The sequence below is a fragment of the Tauraco erythrolophus genome, chromosome 6 (assembly GCF_009769465.1).
Source record: "Tauraco erythrolophus isolate bTauEry1 chromosome 6, bTauEry1.pri, whole genome shotgun sequence".
In the NCBI taxonomy this organism is placed as follows: Eukaryota; Metazoa; Chordata; class Aves; order Musophagiformes; family Musophagidae; genus Tauraco; species Tauraco erythrolophus.
In genome coordinates, this window is record NC_141470.1 from 48529744 (window position 1) to 48550493 (window position 20750).

Sequence of the window (20750 nt, forward strand, 5' to 3'; positions counted from 1 at the left end):
GGAGAGCACTTTGCATTCCCTGTGGCTAAGAGATTCTTGAGGAAAATAAGGTATTACTTCCCAGAAGGGCTGGGAAGATGCCAAGGGAAAGGGTTTTGAGCCATTGGACAGTGTGTCAAGCCACCTCTCCCAGTCAGTGAGTGCTGATTGAGGCACTGCTGCTTGCCTTTCCCCTTGTGCCCTATCGATGAGCCTCAAAGTTGCACTTGGTTGACTGGCTATCAAAGAGCTACGGCATAAAATCAATTGTATTTAACCTCTCTGTCCACTTACCTCCGAAATCTGAATGCTTCCTCTCTCTCTGCTCTTCCTCCTCTCTGCTCCCTTTCTACCCATGGCAAAGTTCATGTGGAATCAGTTAGAGATGGGCCAAAGACCTCTCAAGGGACAGGAAATGTGAGTTCGGTATGCCCCACATGGAGAGAACGTTAAGTGTATCTTCGCAGCTGCCTCCCTAAGTCAGCATGCAGTTCTTTCTCTGCCTGAAGAGCTCAGCCAAATTACAGGTGGAGGACTGAATAATGGGCCTGTTTCTCTGCCTGTTTGTCTTTGCCTCTTGCTCTGCTCTTGCACCCTGCAGAAGGAAATGAGGTATTTTCTAGTAACCTCTGCAGGCAGAAAGGCAGGCACCTTTTCATGTGTTTCTCCACTGAAATACAGGAAAGGAAGGTCTAAGATTAAAGTAGATTCTGAGACTGTCTTTCCATTGTAATTTTGATGAACAAGCCAAAGTCAGTTGGTAATAGTGAATGATGCTCTTTTCCCTGCAAAATATCTGGTCCGTTTTCATTCAAGGAACTTCTTAAATGAACACAACCTCACCCATATATAGTACAGTCTCCTTTCATGTCTCCCTGAGGAAAAATTTGGAGCATTTGGGTCACCGGTTTTCCTCCTCCCTCTCATCAAGGCATCGCAGAGGTCATTGTCAGCTGATCAGAGGTAGACACAATTCGACCTCTATGTCTGTTTTGTGCTGATGATCTTTCTTTGTATTTACCAAGGTAAGGGCCTCAATGATGCATCTGGTCTGCAAAGAACTCTATAGTGTGACTCTTGAGAACATAGTAGCTCGTGGACTTTGCTATCAAGAGAGATTTTAAAAGCCTCGTCCATGTCAGAACATGCAGTTAGCTTCATTCACCTGGACAAGTCAACTAGTCAAAAGCGAGAGAGTCGTTTCTTTGAGTGAGTTTATCCTGTCCTTTTCTTCTGCTGTAAAGGCAGAGGTCACATAGGTCAAATCTAGTCCACAGCGCTGAGATACAACAGTGAATATTCCTCAAGTCTTGAAATACTCAGTCAGAAAGGCTTGTTTTGATGCATTAGCAAGAGGACTCCTGAGTAATATGTACGTTCAGATTTTGAGCCGGGCTTCCTCATGGTTCTTGGACAGCAAATCCATTCCAAGGTCGAGGTAACTAGCATAGTGTAGCTCCCTGGGATTTTGGTTGCTTCTTTGAATTTTCTCAAACTACTGGAGATGGCAAAGTTGTCTGGAGAAGCCCAGGGAAAAACATTCTTTGCAATCGTCCGTAGCTTTCTCCAACCAGTCAGGGTGGAAATATTCAATGAGTTCAGCCTTTCAGTGGCATATTTTGCTGTCAGTATGTTCCAAAATAAAGTAGAGAAGCAGCTAAGTTCAGTTTTTCTAACTTGCAGAGGCTTTTGCTTGTGATAGGAGAGATTTAGGGTGGGAATTCAGCTCATTTTTTTGTTCATCTGTGCCTTTGGGAAGATTGTTTTGTGATGTCTTGGCACAATAGATTCCATGCAGCAATGAAACCACATATTCTGAGCTGGTCTCTAAACAATGGCTAAGATGTATTTTTAAAAAAGTTGTCAACAAACTTTTACTACTGCAAAGTGTAAGAGGTTTCTGGCAATCTGTCAGGTATAGGATGTTACTCAGCTCAGTGGTAGGACTGAGTTTCTGCAAACTCTCTTAGTGCCTGCGCTGAGCTGTTCTTTCTTCCTTTTCTCTCCTCACCCCCTGAAATTAATGATTAACTTTTATTGATTACCAATAAAGCAACAGTAGAAAGGAGGGAATACCGAGCCTGTCAAGAGTCGTGTGATAGGGAACGAGGTCTGTTATTGTGGCCGCAGTAAGATGAGGTAGGAGCAGTGCACACCCCAGACCTCTCCTCTGGCAAGGTGCAGCAGATGGGGGCAAATATGACAAGGTCCATTATCAGCTGCTACTGTTGATGCCCTGGGTGAAGAACTGCGTGGCATGGTAGTGAGTGAGCAAAAGGCAGCAGACACTGAAAGGAGCATGAAGAGGGGGTGGCAACCCAGGTTTTAAAACTACAACATGGCTTATAATATACAGCAGTTCTGGCTTTCAAGAGGTGCATTAGCTCCCTATAAATCACCTCAATCTATCTATGTATCAATCCCTCTATCATCTTACTCCATTTTGTTTTACTGGGCGGAGGAAGAGGAGTCTTCACTAAGCAGGATTTCTCTTGTGTGACAATGCAGCCTTGAAAAGCAAGCTGAGCCTCTCTTCTCTAAATGGAAAGGATCCCTGAGGTGAAAGCTCCCTTCAAACCAGGTTACTGACATTTACTTAATACCATCTGTAGCAGGATTATCATTAAAGCTGCCCAAAAGCACATTAATCTCTCTGGATCCGTCCAAGCGCTGGATTGTAATGGCATTTAATCAGAGAAGGCTTTGATTTCTAAAGACAAGTGCAAACACTGAAATATCTGCCTGTGGAACAGTTACTTATTCATGTGCAAGTGTAGCTGAGGATGCGCATGCAGCTAGGATATTGACAGTGGGAGGGAAGCCTGGAGAGGGGAGTTATCAAGAAATGAGCTGGCATGAATTTTGAGGGAAGACCAGGCCATGGCAGAGTTAGGAAGGGGCCACTTGGAAACTGGGCTGTTCCTGTTTCAAGAGAGAAGAGCATTTACAGTCTTGGTTGGGAAGATACATTTGGAAGAAGTGGGTAGAGCAGGTAAGGGAGGAAAAATAGAGTGAGGGGCTCTCGAAATGTTTCTAGCAAACTGTATGCAGGAGGCAAGGAAGGATAGCAAGGCTACTTGGAGCGTGGACTTTTAAAGAAGATCCCAAATGGCACAAATGCTCCGTTTGCACCTGTTCTGATTTTATCTGATTCATTTAGAGAGATCTTGCTATATACTAATTTTAACATTATCTGCATGATAATGTTAAGATTCAGCAGATGATCCTCCCTGTCCCTCCTTGTGGATGCTCTGGTTGTCTCTGCAGAGGCTGCTGGATCAGCAGGCTGTGGGAGCTGTGGAACTTACAGATGCGCTCGTGACTTGTGCTGTATTGCCTCCAACTAGCCAACCAGCTCAGGTAGCCAAGTGGAGAGTCTCCCAAGCCCTGGCTTGGGCTTCCATCAGGAAAAGGAAACAATGCCTTGTACATCATCTGAGTAAGAGCCCGGTCATGAGCCGTGGATGATTCAGAAGTCAGGAAAGCGTTTTGTCCAGCTGAGAAGTGAAAGCAAACAGCTAAGTTACTTAAGATGAGCTACTGTGTGCAATTATTGCCATCTGTCACCCTGTCCTACTGTGGCTTTTTGCTTCCTTCTGTTACTAAATGGATTCTGCACTGCAATGGTATCTCTTAGCTCAGTAAAGAGCCCAGCTACCTTCTCATGGATGACAGCTTTGCAACTTGAAATATGCTTTTGGTGTGGGATTTACCCTTCTGCCAAGAGTCAGGAGCTGCTGCCTTGTAGCTGCTAAAATTTAAGTGGGATTTCCGAGGGTGGGAACCTTTTGTCAGTACAAGTGCGGAAACCTCTCAAGTCTCAAGTGTTTGTGCTTCTAACACTCAAGTATTAGATGAAATGGAGCATGGAGAACAACACTGTTCTGGGGAAGATGGCTATTCTTGCTCTTCGCAACTGCTGATTTAGTCCAGGGGGAGGTTTACTTGCAGATTCTCCTACATTTCCTCTTGTCTGAAGCTTAATGAAAATTCACAAGGCACTGGTAAGCAAGGATAGTGACCTCTGGCATTTCCAGCTTCTGAACCGTGCAAAGACACCAGGTAAAAGAGTTGAATTACGCATGAACTAGTTTCTTACTGGAAGTCAGTCTCAAGCATCAGTGTCAATGAGTTGCTTAAGTTTCAGCAAGATGCTTTACATTAAATCCAAGGAAATACAACTACATTGAAAGCCAAGGAAAAATGATCCCCATAGCCTATTTGGGTCTGACAGAGATGCAAGAAACAATTAAATAAACAACGACTGGTCTTCTCTACCTGTGTCCTTTTGAGAATCTATAGAAATGTATCAAGTTAGTCCCTCAGTTCCCTGAACAGATGAGTCAGAATATTTCTCCCCACTTAAATGCCGTGGAAGATGGGGCATTGAGCAGGAGAATAATTTCGTCAGTCCCCAACAGAGAGTACGAGGCATGCTAGGAGTACGCTGCGGGAGTCCTAAAAACTATTCCTGTATCTCAATGACATCATGTGTGTCCAGACGTCACCTTGCTGTGAACCTAGATCAGTGCGTAGTGATAGTACTGCATTACAGAGCACTGTGTTTTGATCCTCACAACTGGGCCACAGAGAGCAAAGTATGAAATTGGATCTCTTGTGTGTGACCATCCTAATCTGCTATGGACGAGCCATTTCAGAGCAGAGACACAGAGCAGGCTTCAAATTGTGACCATTCTCCATCCGCACCCTGGGCTAATTTGACACCAGTTTAATTGGGCAGGATTGTCCTAGCAGGATTAAGCAAACTCTTAGATGATGACTGTAATAACAACAACAAAAGAAAGCAAAAACCCAATACACTCTTCAATCCAATTAACCTTCGATTAAGGTTCCAAAATCAATGCTATTATTTTGGCCTGAGGAGGTAATATTGAGCCCTGAGAAATGAGCTGCACAACGACCTTTACTTTTAATGAGATCAATAGAAGTTAGTGTCGCCATCTCTTAAAATAATTGGCAAATATTACAGCCGAATTAAGGCCAGAGACTAGTATCTGCTCCTGATCTAAAGAGACAGTCACAGATGGAGGTGGGACAGGAAGGGATGATGCTCTATCAGGTGGTTTTATCTGGGACTTATCAGTGGCAGGTGGTGAGATCAGCTCTACAGGTCCATGTCACAGGATATTTTTCTTTGCCTTTCTTCTTCATTTCAGTTGAAGGCTTGAAGCCAAGATCACTCCAACTTGCTCCCAAGGCCAAAAAAGTATCCAGTGACTTTCCCTGGATAACCCAGGCTGGTTACATTGCAGCCACTATGAACATGTTCTATGTGCCATCTTTTTACTATAGGAGCATTCATAGGCTCAAATTTGCACTCATTCTTTCGTTTCTGAGAGATTTCTTGCTAACTGTTGCATATTGGTGTTTGTAAAGATACTAATTTGTGATGGACTTTCCACTGTTTTGTTATTGTCAGGTTGCTCTGTCAGCTGGGTGTGCTGATTTGTCAAGGGGAGAGTTGCATACAGGGGCTGGTGTGTGCCCAGGAGTTTGCTGCTGTGGGGAGAGAATATAATATGGGTTCATCAAAAGTAGCTCCTAGAGGGTCGTGTGAGGGTAACAGGTTGTCCAGGCTTTCGAAACTGATAGCAGCAACAGTTTGCAGCTGTGTACATACACAAGAAGTATATCACTGCTGCTACCTATACTACAGCTTGGGATCCTCTGAATTAGATGACAGAAATGCAGTAGGTGTACTTGGTAAAATACTTGGTACACTGGATATGAGTTGGTTAACTAGAAAAGGTGGAGATTAGTAGGGAAATTGCAAAGTAGGTAAGAAACTGGTAGAGGCAATGGCGGCCAGAAATTACCATAGTGGAGTTTTGTGAGGTTTGCTCTTCAAACTGATCTTTTTAAATAAATTCAGTGATGACCTTGACACAAACAGGACTGTGTGAAGGACTGTGAAGCTGGGAGGTTCTATCATTGTAGAGGAGGACCAGAGCAGCAGTAGTACTTGGTGACCTTGAGGACTGAAGAGATAGAAAGGGATAAAAATGAGCAATATGATGTGAAAAGCCATGCACTCAAAACTAATAAGAAGAGTTTCTTAAGTATGCTTGGAGTTGATCAGAGGGAATGACATATTAGAATTAACTTTGGGATATTAGTGAATCGCAGGGTAAGTGTGTTTTTCCAGTGCAGTGGCGGTGTAAAAGGCAGGCTGACTCCTAGGACACATCAGATAAAGGAGCATCTTGTAGAAACGAGGCCGTATTTATGCTGATAATTATCTTACCGGTGAACACATTGGAGTAGTAAATACTGGAGAGAAAAGGAACTAGTTAAACTCTAAGGTTGTGTTAGCTAAGGAAATGATTTAAACTAGACATCATTAAAATTAGGCTGGGGTTTAGGGGAAGAGTTCTGACCACCTAAAGAGTAAATTTTTGGAACAGCCTCCAAAGTCATTCTTTCTGTCTTATTTATTTCCAGTGAACTTGACCAGTTTATAGAGACACTATGTGATACTGTACAATAACAATCTTTGATGTCTGCACTGCATTCTTATTTTCTTCTGTGTTGGCTGGTAACTCATGTAGGATAGTTTGTGACATGTAGCATCCTTGCCATATTGAGTACATAAAATGAAACTTCATGTGCTTAGTTTGGTGAAGAGCTATACCAGCTCTGGCTGTTATACACGTATCTGTCACTCCATTGTTTTTGCCCAGGCTGCTGAGTCTCTGTTTCATTGTTTGTGATCTGCTTATTCCTCAGCTACGTTTTTTCAAAATGAAAACATTGGGGTGAAAACGTGTGGTTTGTCTGACACAGTGTCATGGTCATGTCACATAGTGTGGCAATGGCAGGTTGCTATTTGCATTGACTGGTGAGGCCACAAGCTCGCTTGGTGACTGCAGACATCACGTTCTACTGCAGACAGACAGACAAACCGAACTTCTTTTAGGCAATAACACACCTTCTGGCAATAGGCGGGGACATGCCAGAGCCAGAATCTGGTGTCATCCTGACATAACAAGCTCAGCTCTGCTTGCTGACTACCATAGTTTTTTTTATGTGTTATGCCAAAATTAAGCCATTCTTGAATACACCGCCTTCCACCTAGTTGCATTTCTTGCACATCCAGTGCTACAAGTGCTTCTGCTTCCTTGCTATTCAAACCTTCTAACATCGGTAGACTGCCCCTCCTCTGCCATTCCTTAGCTAACTTTGGAATCTTCAGCTCTTTTAATCTTTTTCCCAAGTAAATTCCTCCTGCATCCTGCTCATTTATTTGCTTTCTCTGAACTCACTCTGTGTAGTCTGCATCACTCTTGTTAATGAGGTGTCTGGAAGTGAATGCAGGATTCCAAGGGTGATTATTATTTTTTTATGACATGCAGCAGAACAATGCTAGAGGACCCTGGTAATGATAAGGACCTCATTGTGTTGAATGATAAACAGGGAAAGGAATGGTGACCTCTCCATGTCATAACAAAATGCCTGTGTGTTTACTTTCGTCTTTGCTTCTGTAAATCACTGCAACCTTTTGTCTAATCTGCGATGCACCTTCACCCTGAGGTCTTACACAGCCTAAATGCATGCTGAATTCTTCCCTTCTCCTGAGCAGAGGTTTCCACACGTTTGTTTTCTCATTTCACCTAACTGCATTCTTCCAAAGTGAATTCTGTGTATGTTATTGATCCAGTGGCCTTCTCAATGAGGGTGAAGTAAGATGGGGCATAGTACTGGAGAATTAATATATATAAAGGTTTCATGTTTTTTTCCCTAAACTTTTTCTCTAGAAACATGAACTCCTTTTGTCTGATTTATAATGATAGGTCGCTGTTCACATATTACACTCTAAGCCCTAGAAATATAACCATCCTTTTTTGTTTAGAATTCAACAGTATTGGTGTTTTCTATCTTAATTTATTTTTTATCCTAGTTTAGAGATACGTCAACAAACAAAAATACGCAAAAATACTTTAGTGTGCAGCACAGCTCCGTCTCTTACACCATGGTATTTTTTTTCTCCGAAAGTAAAGACTGTTTGTATGCTTATATCATAAATCCCTGTAACATATCTTCCGTATGCTAACTAAATTGTACAGAATGCTTTCCTCTTTTTTAAAGAAGCCATAAAATCTAGTTTCAATGACTTAACTACCGCAGATACTCAAGATTGCATGCTGGGGAAGAGGTGAATATAAATACAGCAGGAAAGGGAGAGAGGATGGGCATCTTGTAGTGAAGATTGTCTTGTACCCATGACCCAGCCTGTGGGTCTGAACAGGGCTGTGACCCCTCCGTTTTCATGGTAAGATGGGAAGATGAATCCCGAGCTTCTTTTATGTTGCTTCGTGGGCTGCGAAAGTCTATGACCACAGATCTGTTTAGTGACCTGTCTGCTGATGGTGACTCAGGAGGGGAGACCTTCCCTGCACGTGGACCCTACAGCCATACCATAAGGCTGTTATGACAGTAGTGAGGATAACTTTGTGAGAGGTGTTTTTGTAGGAACCTAGAATATTTGTGATTAGAAGGGACCTCAGGAGGTCTCCTATCAAACCTCCTGCCAAGACAGGGTCAGTTATGAGGTCAGACCAGTTTGCTCACGATGATCCAGTCAGGCCTTTAAAACCTCTAAGGATGGAGATCACACAACCTGTCTGGGCAACTTGTTCCACTGCTTAACTTTCCCCGCCTATGCCATTACTGCAGCACCAAAGAAGAATCTGCTGTCTTTGAAGCAGCCCGTACTTCAGTGCCCCAGATTAATAGCTTTCTGGGTTTTAGCCATGACCAACCAAAAGGTTTGCAGAACTGCTATCCCCTGTCTGGATTTGTGTTTAATGGCTATGAGGCATCACGTTGTGTGCCCCAGATTGTCCCCAAGTCCTCATCTTTAATAATTCTGTGCTCTTCCAGGTCCCTGGAGGGGAAATAGCTCAGGCAGAGAAAGCAAAATGCAGTTCACTCAGTGTATGAACGTGTGTGGTTGATGCTATGATCAGTCATGATATCCAAGTCCATTTCTCCTGGTGTGCAGGTCCCTGGGAGGCTGTGTGAATGAGTGACTGGCTTAAAACAGACTATCTGCCATGTCTTTGAACTGTCAGCAAGTGCTACTCAGCTCTTCTGAGAAGTCATAGCACCTGCTACTTTGGTCCTGTCCAATTTTAGAGCTTGTTAATCTGGGAGACCTGTAAGAGTCACTTCATTGCTCCAGTGATCTCTCCTGGTGATTCAGAAGGGAGGCATCATTCCCCTCAGGCAGTACTTTCAATAACACCTGTGTGGCATTAGGGGAGCTGCACTACAGAAGACTGCAGGGCCGTGCTGTGCCATCTGTGTGGATGATTTGGCATGAGGGCAGCATTCTCCATGACTCAGCAGTGTCTCCAGGTCCTACTTGAGTGGATGGAGGGTTGGGTCCCACAGCTGTCTGTGTTCGTGTGCTGCAGGAAAGGTTCCCATTCTTTCTCCTCGTTTGTAGTTACTTGGGCACTATTCATAATGAATGCTCTTCTCAGAGGTGGCCACGTTTCAGAGGTGGGTAAAGCAAGCCCTTCCATGGCTGTCTTCCTTTCTGCAGGATGAGCTGTCGTTAGTATCCCCGTTACCACTTTTACCACCTCCGCCTATGGGGACAGCTGCCTGTTTGCTGCTTACTCTGTGTGTCTGGGGACATGCTTGGAATCATTTATAACGATTGTCTTTTAATTGCTTGTTCAGCACTCCCCTGTGGAGCACCGTGCTGCTCTCTGATGGCAGGGACGGCTGGTGGTGAGATGTCAGGGCGAAGCTACTGTGTTAGTGCATGGTGAGGGATTGATCCCAGGCCCTGGGGATGTTTGCTTGCTCCTAGGAGGTTTTTAACTTTAATAACATCTCTTAGTGATAAGGAGCAGCGGCAGGGAGGGACACAGCAGTGACAGGATGATTTAAACAGCCTTTCTGTGTTGCTTAATCTTCACAGACATCACAAATCAGCATGGGTCTGAGGAAGGGAAGGGGGAAAGTGGGGGACAGTGTGATGGAGGGAGGGGAGAGGGAACCCATGTTCATTCTGGTAAGCAGATGGACAGGCTGAGTCTTCTCCTACCCCTTCTCTGCTGGGTCCTGCTGCCATCCATGGATTGAAACACCAGAGTCTTCCTCCAAGCCATCTCTCACCCATCCCTGTGGGTGGCTTTTTTCCCATGGAAAGGCTCTTTCCATGCCTTCCCTGTGAATGCCTGTCTGCCCCTACCTGCTGTCTCCTCATTATCAGAAACCCCGTTCCTACCCACAAGTATTTTCTCTTTTTTGTGCCAGGCAAGTGTCCTTAAATAACCCCTGACCCCACAGGTGCCTTCATGGTGCCCCCAGCATGGATCCTTCCCTGAATGCCCCAGGTCACCCTGCAGCAGATGCCAGCAGCCACCTTGTGCATTTGTCAGTGTGAGGAGCTGCAAGAGCTCTGCATGGGGACATCGACACACACCAGACCCTCACTCCCTGCAGTGTTATCACACAGGGGCTGCCTGCCCTTCCTGGCAGGCACTCTGGTGTGGATGGCAGTGTGTGACCATCTCCTGTCTCCTCACAGATCTCTCGCAATCTGGGGAAGCTCTACAGTGAGATGATCTTTGTGAATGGCTTTGTGCACTGCGACCCGCACCCAGGCAACGTGCTAGTGAAGAAATGCCCAGCCTCTGGCAAGGCCCACATTATCCTCCTGGACCATGGGCTCTACCAGGTACGTAGCTATGGGGGGCTTCCAGGGCCTTGTGAGGCTGCCTGTGGGCATCAGGCTGAAAGAGCAGACCCAGCTGCAGCCTTGTCCCTCTAAGCCCATATGAATACTTTTTCCTATTACTCCCATAACCCTCTGAGGGTATTTCCTGACTCTGAAATGGGGGATAGGGCACTGCTAGGAGGCAAAAACCTTTCCCCCTCAGTTCTCTGTCCTCCGTGGTCTTCTGGGGGCCATGTCTCCCTCTCCAGGTGCTGAGCGAGTCATTCCGCATGGACTACTGCCGCCTTTGGCAGGCCCTCATCAAGGCCGATATGAAGAGGGTGCAGAAGTACAGCCGGCGGCTCGGGGCAGGGGATTTGTACCCTCTCTTCGCCTGCATGCTCACTGCCAGGTCCTGGGAGTCTGTCAACAAAGGCATTGACCGGTCACCAGTCTCAGCCAGTGAGGTAGGTCCAGTGTGTCCTTCCCTATCCTGTGCCCTTGCTTCTCCTCAAGTACCTTTCTTTGTTGTAACCACTTGCACCACTGATACTGCAGCGATGCTGGGCAACCCCTGGCAGCTCTGTAGCAAATTCTGCATTGATAGCTGAGCTAGAAAAAGCCAGGACTCTTTCTACAATCTGTTTTATAGTGGCTGAACTTAATTTCCTAGTTTCACTTGTCATGGGTTGCTTAAATTTTGTCTAATGTTTTAATAGCTAAATGTTGACCAATTCTGGCAGGGAAAACATTTGTAGATCAGCCTTTTCTTAAAAAAGTGTTGAATGCAGCAGGGTAGGGAACCATCAAGGAGGATAGGTTAAGGTAGAGGAGATGTAAAGGCTTAGTGGGAAGACATGAGAAGGATAATGCATTATCACTATTCATGTAAATGACTATCAGCACTGATACAAACTCCTAAAAATCCTTGGAAATTACCTCCCAATCAGAAACCCTATTAACTTGGAGTCAAGGTTGCTTAACTGCAGATCCTGTCAACTCAATCACTACAAATCTAGGAAATTGCCACTTACATTCTCCACCCTTTCCTATCCACACATGCTGGGAGCCTTCTCACGCCTCCTCGCACTCCTGACACGCACATGCTGCCTTAAGAATAGTAGCAGCCCCTGCTAACTGTGCTGTTTTTAGAGATGAGTGTATAAGTGATGTGATTTCAGCCAATGGACTAGTGCCTGTAGGTAGAAACATGTTGTATCCTATGGTTTGTTTTTATCTGCATGCATTTGTAGTAGAGAGGATGAAATTAATTTAAGTAGTGTTGTGATGTCCTGTGAAATTCTCTTCTGGAAATTCCTTCGAGTTGGCATTTCTTTTTGATAGATGTGGCAGAATTTGCTGCACTGGCATGCCATTATCCATAGCAATGAGCAGGTCAGATACTTTGGGTAATGGACACCCCTCTCCAGTAATTTGATTTCTTCCTACCTAAGTTAATTTTCTGCATATCAGAAATAATATAGTGACTGTGTAGCAGATCTGTGCTTGATCTGATGAGTTCTGGAGCTGGTAGCTCCAGAAAAAGATTCAGAGGCACCAAAGCGAATTGACACAGAGCTGGCTCCAATACTACAAGGCCAGTGTTGAATCTGAGCTAGTAAGCAATGTTTATGCTAAACTGGCTTGTGGAGGTTATGCCAGAGGTATAACTGCGGCTGCATGGTGCCTTGTGTGGGCTAGTGAACTTTATCATTGAGTTGAATTGCTTGTATGAAGCCAGCTCTCTTGTCTTTGCCTATATGACACAGTTGATGCTGAAACTGGATAATCCTGCAGCAGATAATGGGGAGCTGAGCGGATTTGCTGTGGCATTAGGAAATGAGCTGCTGCTTGCCCTTAGTTTAGAGGTGAATCTGAAAGATTTTATCAGCAGCAAGAGCCAAGCGCTGTGTAGGCAGGTACCATCAGCGCAGAGCTCTGGAGAGTGCACTTGAGGATGTATCAACATGAGAGTAGGCTGTGAGACAAGGGAGCAACCCTCCTGAAACAAATTCTTATCTGTAGTGTTATGTCCAGTCTTGAAGCACTGCATCTCAAGAAAGGTTTGATGAAACTGAGGTGAGTCCAGTAGGAAGCTACAAGGACTAGTGGTCAAGCAGGTACAACCCATGTGGTAAGTCTGAGCAAGCGAGGGCAGAAAAAGTCTAGAGGAGCGTGGGTCAAGAAGACTTGTAGTAGTGGTTTTCAAATCTGTTAAAGACTGCTGCAAACAGAACAAGAAGTAATGGGTTTAAATTCGGGTAAGGAGATTGGGGTTAAACTTGAGAAAAGCCGGATCTAATGGCAAGGCCAGTGAAATGCTGGTGTGGATGGTCTGGGGAGGCTGAGAGTCACATCACTGGAGAGTTTTAGGAGCATGCTAGGCAAATGTGTGAGGATTGCCACAGGTGTGTTGTTCCTGCCTTAAGCCAAGGCCAGGCAGCTGACCACTCAGGGTGGCTGCTAGCCTCAGCTCATCTGATTTTATGACTGTGTTTTGCTGCATCCTGCAGCAGCCTCAGCGATTGCAGCCAAGGGGCTTTTCTCAGGTCCTGTGGCATAGCTCATTTCTTCCTCTGCGCACAGGCTTTGCCCTTGACAGAAAACGACAGTTCTGATGACAGATCATGTGGTTGTTTTGTGATGTGGACGAGCAGCTGGAGCTAAAAATAAAAATAAATACAAAAGAAAACCTATGTGTAGAAAATAAAGTAGGTTCTGCAGTGATGCTGGCTAGGATAAAGGGTAAGAGACAATCAGGGATGAATTTTCTGCCAACAAATAATGGAACAAAACATTTAACATTTAGGGGAGCTAAGCATCTTCTTGCTGAAGCTTTGTGTATTTGGTCAGTGACGGAGGCAGGGGGACACAAAGATCTGTTTGTCAGAAGCAAAGCAACCATGGTAGTGTGTGAGCTGTATACATCTCTGACCATCATGACCGCACACTCAATTTGTGTAGATCTTTAAGTCTGAAGTTCACGAAGAGTGAGTGTGAGATCTCGTGTCGTGAAATATAGGCCATCTGTCCCTCGTTCCAGAGGAGAGAAGGTTTTAGAGCCGTCCGTTCCCACAAAGGAGCCTCCCTCTTCTAAGAAGTCACTTACTGCCCTCTGCATATGTCCTCCTGAATTCTGGAGATTTCAAATGTTCCAGGGACTTTCTATTTGGATTTGCTGATTCATGTCATGGCCTCTGTAGGAAGAGGTAGGGACACGGTTACGTGTATGGGATCAGCTTCACACCACAGTGTCCTACATTTACTAGGATGCTGGGGGAACTGCCAGATTTTAAAGGAGGCAGAAGAGTGGGGTCTGGCTGCCTTGCATGTTATGGTGGCTCAGGCTGTAGCCCATCAGTTATCACTGGGATCTTACCGTGGGCAGTGTGTTTGTTGGAGGCTGGGGAACCAAGGAACATGAAGGATCACTCTGTGTCTGCCTTGGTCTTACACTCTTTCCTTAAGCGTCTGCTACTGGCTGCTGCCAGACAGGATATGGGTCTAGACAGACCCTTAGTCTGACAGATGACAGTTTTTGATCTTTTGGGTTAGCATGACGCTTAACTGCGTAATGCTTTCTCACCTCTGCTGAGTTGTGTTGAGGACAGAAGACTAAACTAGGCCTTGGAAACAGCTTCATCAGTATAGCATAAAGCCATCGGTGGCATGACACAGCGAGACAATGGGCAGCCTGGTTGTCCTTGCTGCATGCCTCTACCTTCCCTAGCAGTCCTGTGCTGCCTGCAGCTCTGCCAGCTTTGGGACTGGTGAGGTGAGGCTCAGTCAGAAGGTTGCAAGGGAGCTATCGAGTCTTGGTTGCTGCAGGCTGCCTGAGGCCAAGAGCTGAGATAGCAGTGAGTGCCTTGTTCTCTCAAGAGGCTGTTAATCCTACCAGTGAAGAGCCAGGGCCTTATCTCCCTGAGGGGCAGGTGGGATATGGCAAAAGTGATCTATGACTGTGCTGTGAGTGCTTGGGACAGCCAGGTGTCTGCAGGAAAGCAGGACAAAGATAGCTTCTGGCCTAGAGTCATGGTCTGGAAAAACACTGTCTCCTCCTGCTAAATCTCATCTTCATCTGGACCTGGGTTTCCCATGCACTCTCAGCTTCTCTCTCCTTTCTCTCTGACATGACCCGGCTGGCCGCAGGATGTGGAGATCCGGTCCAACGCTGCTGCTTACCTACCCCAGATCACCCAGCTCCTCAACAACGTCCCCCGCCAGATGCTGCTGCTGCTGAAGACCAATGACTTGTTAAGGGGGATTGAGTCAGCCCTGCACACACGGGCCAGTGCCAGCTCCTTCCTCAACATGTCTCGCTGCTGCATCAGAGCTGTTTCCACGTGAGTCTCTTCTCCAGGCACTAGAGGCCAGACATGGAGCAGCAGGGGCTGGCTCCCCCTGGAGCCCAGAATCTAGGGGGGATACCCATGGCCAGGGCCCAGTCCCACAGTAGCTGAGCACGGTGAGCAGGGCAGACCTTGAAATGGTGGTCAGGGCCAATCAAAAGTCTATATCATAATGCAACATCATGGGGACAGGGCAGGTCCAAGGTCAAAACAGAAATTCTGTAGATCAGGTCCAGTGGTTGTCAGGAAGGTCCATGGTGACAAGACAGGGCTGAGGTCAAGCCAGGAGGTCAGTGTGTGAGCTGAGGTCCAGGTCAAGGGACTTCACAGCACAGCATGAGCTGGAGACCATTACTCCTCCAGTGTAGCTCAGGCAGAGACTGAAGGTGCGGGCCTGAAGTTAACTGTAGCTCCTGAGCCCATGAGCAGAGGGTTGGGGGAGGTGCCAGGCTAGTCAGAGCCATTAAGGCTTATTAGAGCCCCCCCACTCAGGGCCCTGGCAAGGCCTAACTTGACCTCTTACTCTTAACTGTGGACCTCTCTCCCTCATTAGCACATCTCCTGTAGTTCTACCCCTGCTCAGTTACATACCTCAGCCTCTGCCTCTCCTGGTCTTATGCCCATCAGCCTCTCCAGAGGACAGGTCTGTCACCCTGTGGCTGGGGACAGGGATGGAGTTGGAGCCCTTAGGGTAAAGGTTTAGAGTTTGGTTCCTCCGGAGGAGAGGAAGGGGCTTCCTGCCCATTACAGGTATCAACACTGGGAAGTATTTGTGGGTAGGAAAGATCTGGAAGTTCACGGCTGCCAGTTTCTGCAGCCTGATTGAGGGGCTAGGGCTGACTATGAAGATCAGGCTGATGTTTGAAAGCCAGCAATGGGAGTTGCACAAGTGATTTCTATCTGTGAGTCTTGTGAGTCAATGCCCTTCTGCCTCAGATTCCTCCTCCGTGAAGAAGAAATAACAGTTATTTCTCTGGCTGATGAGGGACCTACGAAGCCCAGTTAACTTTTTCTTCTAAAGAAAGGTGGAGAATTACTCTTCTTGGAATCAGTGTGTCAGGATTGCTGGACTCTTATGAGTGTGCTACCAGGAAGGGCTGTAGGGGTGTGCACCTGTCTCTATTAGCTGACGTGAAGCTGCACATAGAAGCAGAGGATGCCATGGCCCAGAGTCAGTACGTGCAGTGGGGAGAGAATGGGGCTCACAAGGGAGCAGGCTGTCTCTTCTGCCAGATTTGTGCTAGGAAGGCAGTCCCCAGCTGCTCAGGAACATTCCTTGGAGAAAATCCCTGATTCCAGGGGTCCCCACTGATGGTGATTCTCCAGAAACGGGATGTTCCCCTCCCCTGGGGAAGAGTCAGTTGTACTGAAGATGTAGGACAGGCCTTCTTCCCTCCTTCCTGCCGGGCTGCATCCTGCTGAACTTAATGCATCTGTTTCCTCTCATTCTAGGTACCAGAGGAGCAAGAGTCACTCGCTTTATAGAAGGGCCCAGATCTCCCTCACAGAAGCCCTGAGCCTGTGGCAAATCAACTTGTATGAACTCTTCCTGTGGCTAAAGGGGTCCCAGCTGGGGAACTGGGTCATTGCTCTCCTGAGCCGGATGCACCATTCCATGTACTGACATGAACTGGTGGGAGAGGCCTGGGTGCTCCCTCCCTCCTTTCTGCTCTCCACAGCACATTTACCTTTCTGACTGTTTCTGTCTATTCTGTGGGCTATTTTTGGGTCTTGTTCCACATTACAAGCTGCACTGTCCTTGCCTGTTACAGCATTAGCTTTCTCTGTGGTGCTGAGAGGTGGAGTTGGTACCGGAGCTCTGCCGTTTCATGGTTTAGGAAAAGGAGATGCAGGATACCCATGTGTCAGGAAGGGCAGGGTACTTTCTTTCCCTGTCTGAGCAGGGGAAATTCCACTCAGATTCCAGTGGGACTGCACTGAAAGCAAAAGCCTCTCCTTGACTTTTTTTCAAACAGTCTTAAAGAATTTAAGAGAATACCAACCCTGCCTAGAATGCCCCAAAACATTTCTCAGGCCGTCAGAGAGAGGTGGTAAGTCCTTTTAAAATCCAATAGGGTTTATATTAGATTTTACAGTCTCCTTATTCTTATTTCTGTTCAGATGTGCAGAGAGTTTCTCAGAGGAGTGAGACCTTGTGGAGAGCTGGCACTAGGGCTTCCTCTCCCAGCACCAGGGAAAGGGGACCCTAACAGTGAGAGTGTAGACTGGGAGTCCGGCTTTGAAGTTTGTATCCAGGCCTGTTAGCAAGTGCCTCTGGTTTTTTTTTATTTTTTCCTGACCTGTTTCCTTGCAGGTGAACTGGGGGAAGGGGACAGTGGTCCTGCCTCTTTTCTGAAATTCAGGGAAGTCAGGAGGAATGACAACTCAGGGCTCTGAAACTACTGGTAATGTATGTGTACTGTACAGTACTGCCACTCAGCAAAATAAATGTGTTGTATCAAAGACCTTTGGGGGAGGGATGCCTGGCTGTGCACACTGGGTGATGTTTGGGCCTCTAACCTCGCTGCTGCTTCCATTTCCCCGCTGAGTGAGTGATGCCAGGCAGGGCTCTTAACTCCTCGCAAGCCAACGAAATGACCTCTTGGTCTTTCCTCTTCCTGAGAGGTTTGTTCCACAACTGCGTCCTCTGGTGCTGCGATAAATATGTGTTGGGATGGGATGGAGGAGCGGTCACCATTCTGCTGGGAGGACACACCACTCCTTGCCACCCAGATCCACGCTGAGCCTGCCTCCTCCCTGCCTGCGGGAGCAGCACATCTGTGAGACGTCACCATCCCCGTGCCATGCACTGAGCATTTCCCCTTGTCACTGCCAGTGACGTTTCACTGCTCCTGCCTCAGATGAAAACCCGCCACTTGCTCGGTGGTGCAAGTGACAGGTCTGATGGCTCTGACTCTGCAGCTATGGGACGGCTACCAGGAAGTCTCACCCAGAAGCCTCTTTTATGTGAGCTGTATTTGGGATCCTAGGAGACGTCCCTGCTGCTTGTGAGGATTCCTGCAGCCAAGATGGGTGGATGGAGGTGACTGCTCAGATCATTTCAGCTTTCTCATAAACTGTCTTGGTAAAGGGGACCCAAGGACAGGATGGGAATGTCCCTTTACTGCCAGCAGGCTTGCTAAGCTGAGGGTTGTTACTCAGGTACCAGACTGTGCCTGAGAGCAAGCCACAAGAAGAGTATGTGCTCTTCCCAGCTTGCAGGGGTGCAAGACTCCACCTTGCAGTAAGTCCATTTGCGTGGGAGGGGAAGCAGGAGGCAGGGTGTGGGTGAGTGCATGTATCAGTGCTTGAGGAACCAACTCTTGCTGGCTGTGTGGGAGAGGGAAGGGCTGTAATCCAGAAAAGGTACCTGACTGCAGGTGTGCTTGGGCATGATGAGTTAGTGACTACGGAGTGTGGCTTATGACAGTGTGTTGTGCCTAAGTGTGTAGAGACAGCTGGCTGGCTCAGGACTGTCGGGAAGTGGTGTGTGATGGGCAGAGTTGTGGATGGGGAATTACGGAATATGGGTTTTTGGTCTCCTGTGCAGTCAATTGCCTGACTGTGGCGTTAGCTCTCTGAATCCTTCCTACTATGGGGACAGCAGCAGGAGTGATGTGCTCTCCCATCTTTGCTAAGAGCAAGAAAAGAAACTCTGGCAAGACTGAATGTCTTCTCAAAGCTTGTCCCCCCCAACCTGTGCAATGACAGGTCAGAGATTCCCCTGACTTATGGGTTGCGTGACGACGTTAGGGAATGGAGTGGTGGTAATTGCAGTGACGAGACTTCTGAGTTGACAAGGAGTCATAGGGGCCCTGGAATATTGGTCCTGCAGCCTGTTCATGAGTAATTTTTACTCATGTGAGCAGTCTGGCTGAATCAGTGCCTTGCTTAGGCACTTAGAGCTTGTAGGCTGGCCAGTGTGGGTGGGCCCATCTTGTTCTCCTCAGAAGTAGAGCTCTGCTCAAAAAATTGGCCCGGTGCACCCAGTGAAGTCCAGGAGACCCTCTAGCAGTGATCACTGAGTGCATATCCTCATCTTGTAGCTGCCCCTTCTAATGCCTTTGCCTGTCCATGTCTGGATATACTGACCAGGGCATGGTCTGGGTGTCACCAACATCTGTGCATGAAAGCTCATCCCACAGTGAGACTCTGATCATATCCCTCATTTCCAGAGAATCCTTCGTCATGGAGAGGCTCTCCACAGCTGACGTTTGCATTGACTGCTGAGCCCTCAGCCTGCTCTCAGCTGCCATGCCTGTTCTTTCGTCTCTCCAAAATCCAGCCATGCGACTGCTAGTCCTGCTGCTGGAGGAAGGTGCTGGCTCTAAAAGTGGTAGGCAACCAGCAGCCCCTCAGACTGTTGTTTTTGGCAGTGTGCAGCAGGCAGAGAGCGAGGTATATTTGGAAGAGCTTTGTCTATTGACATCAATCTCTGCCGGGAGGCTGCATGCTTCATTGTTAGCAGTGGGACTCCTTTGTCAGTTGTGCTCAGCTTTCACCCTTCCCACGGTCAATCAATGAGGGTTTGCCTGAGGAAAGAACAAGCAAACACCCGGAGTTTGACCCTTTAACATTCCCCGCCTTGTCTTTTTGTTGAAAGCTCTCAAAGGTGAATGTGTTAAAAGGGTTTTGAAAAGACATTTTCTCATCCCAATTTGTGGTTGTCAAACATGGGTAACCTGGATCAGCTCTGTGCACTTGGCCTCTCCTTCCAACTTGCATTCATTGATGTTTTCACCACCAGCAAACGTAGCCTGTGCTGCTCTGCCTGCAGTCGGCACACGAGCTGCTGTCTGCCCGGCTTCAGCTGCAAGTGAACTGGAGTGTGGTGCTAAATGTCGGCCTTGCAGCACGTTCCTGAGCCCACCGACTCGTTCTCGGGACTGGCAAGTGGGGGTTAGAGCTGGGGCTGGAGGTAAAAAACTGGTAGGCAACTTTCAGCTCCTGTAATACGAAATGCTATGTTGTAACCTCGTAGCATCTCCCATCCTAAAGGCTCTTGGTGCTCTCAGACTTGCTGGGGAGCCAGCGGTTTTTCATCTGGCATTTATATGTACCATGATTAGGTTGGCTGGAGGTGGAAGATGGGGCAGTCAGGGTAAATGATGTTGCCATGCAGAACTATGCAAGAATTTAGGGTATGAAGTGAGCAGGCTTTTTTCATATCCAGCTGAAGAAAAAGCCAGAGAGCACATTAGTCCAAGCTAAACACTATAGCCTTTACCTAGCATATCCAGTGAACTTTAATGATGACAAGTGGGTGGCATATAGATTTGCAGATCAAGGCTGCATGGTGCCCTCTGCCATTTCGCAGGGGCGTATGAACCCCGTGCAGTTGCAGCGTAGAAGCTTGCCAAATTAATCACTCCCTGCTTCCCGTAGCAAATGAACCATGACGAGTGCGCAGCCTGGCCAGCGCCAAAGTCATTCCCCTTGCAAGTCACTCCCAGTGGGTCACCGGGGCTGCCTTCCAGTGCATCGCTTGGCAGGGCTCTTCCTCCCCTACCGCTGCGTCTCTCTGTGTCCCCCAGCACCCTTCTGCCCCCTGTACCCTGAGTCTAAGGGGATGCCCCCCCTGTGGGGTCCTGGGGCATGAAAGGAGCCGTCACAGGCAGCAGGCTGTGCCAGGACACCTGGCATTCAGGTGGGAGCTGCGAGAGGCATGTGTGGAGGGGCACAGCCCTCAGGGCAGCCAGTGCCTTCCCCTTTGTTCCCTGATGGCTAGA

General features: G+C 47.3%; 1 protein-coding gene across 1 annotated transcript in view; it reads left to right on the forward strand.

The window, feature by feature from the left end:
• ADCK1 (aarF domain containing kinase 1) overlaps positions 1 to 17311 on the forward strand; it is a 91292-nt gene extending 73981 nt beyond the window's left edge. The window contains exons 8-11 of the mRNA XM_086614173.1: positions 10544 to 10693; positions 10942 to 11139; positions 14822 to 15015; positions 16474 to 17311. Of these exons, the coding sequence (XP_086470299.1) occupies positions 10544 to 10693; positions 10942 to 11139; positions 14822 to 15015; positions 16474 to 16645 (714 nt within the window). The 3' untranslated portion in view covers positions 16646 to 17311. The remainder of the gene's footprint in view (positions 1 to 10543; positions 10694 to 10941; positions 11140 to 14821; positions 15016 to 16473) is intronic.
• The last annotated feature ends 3439 nt before the right edge of the window (positions 17312 to 20750 follow it).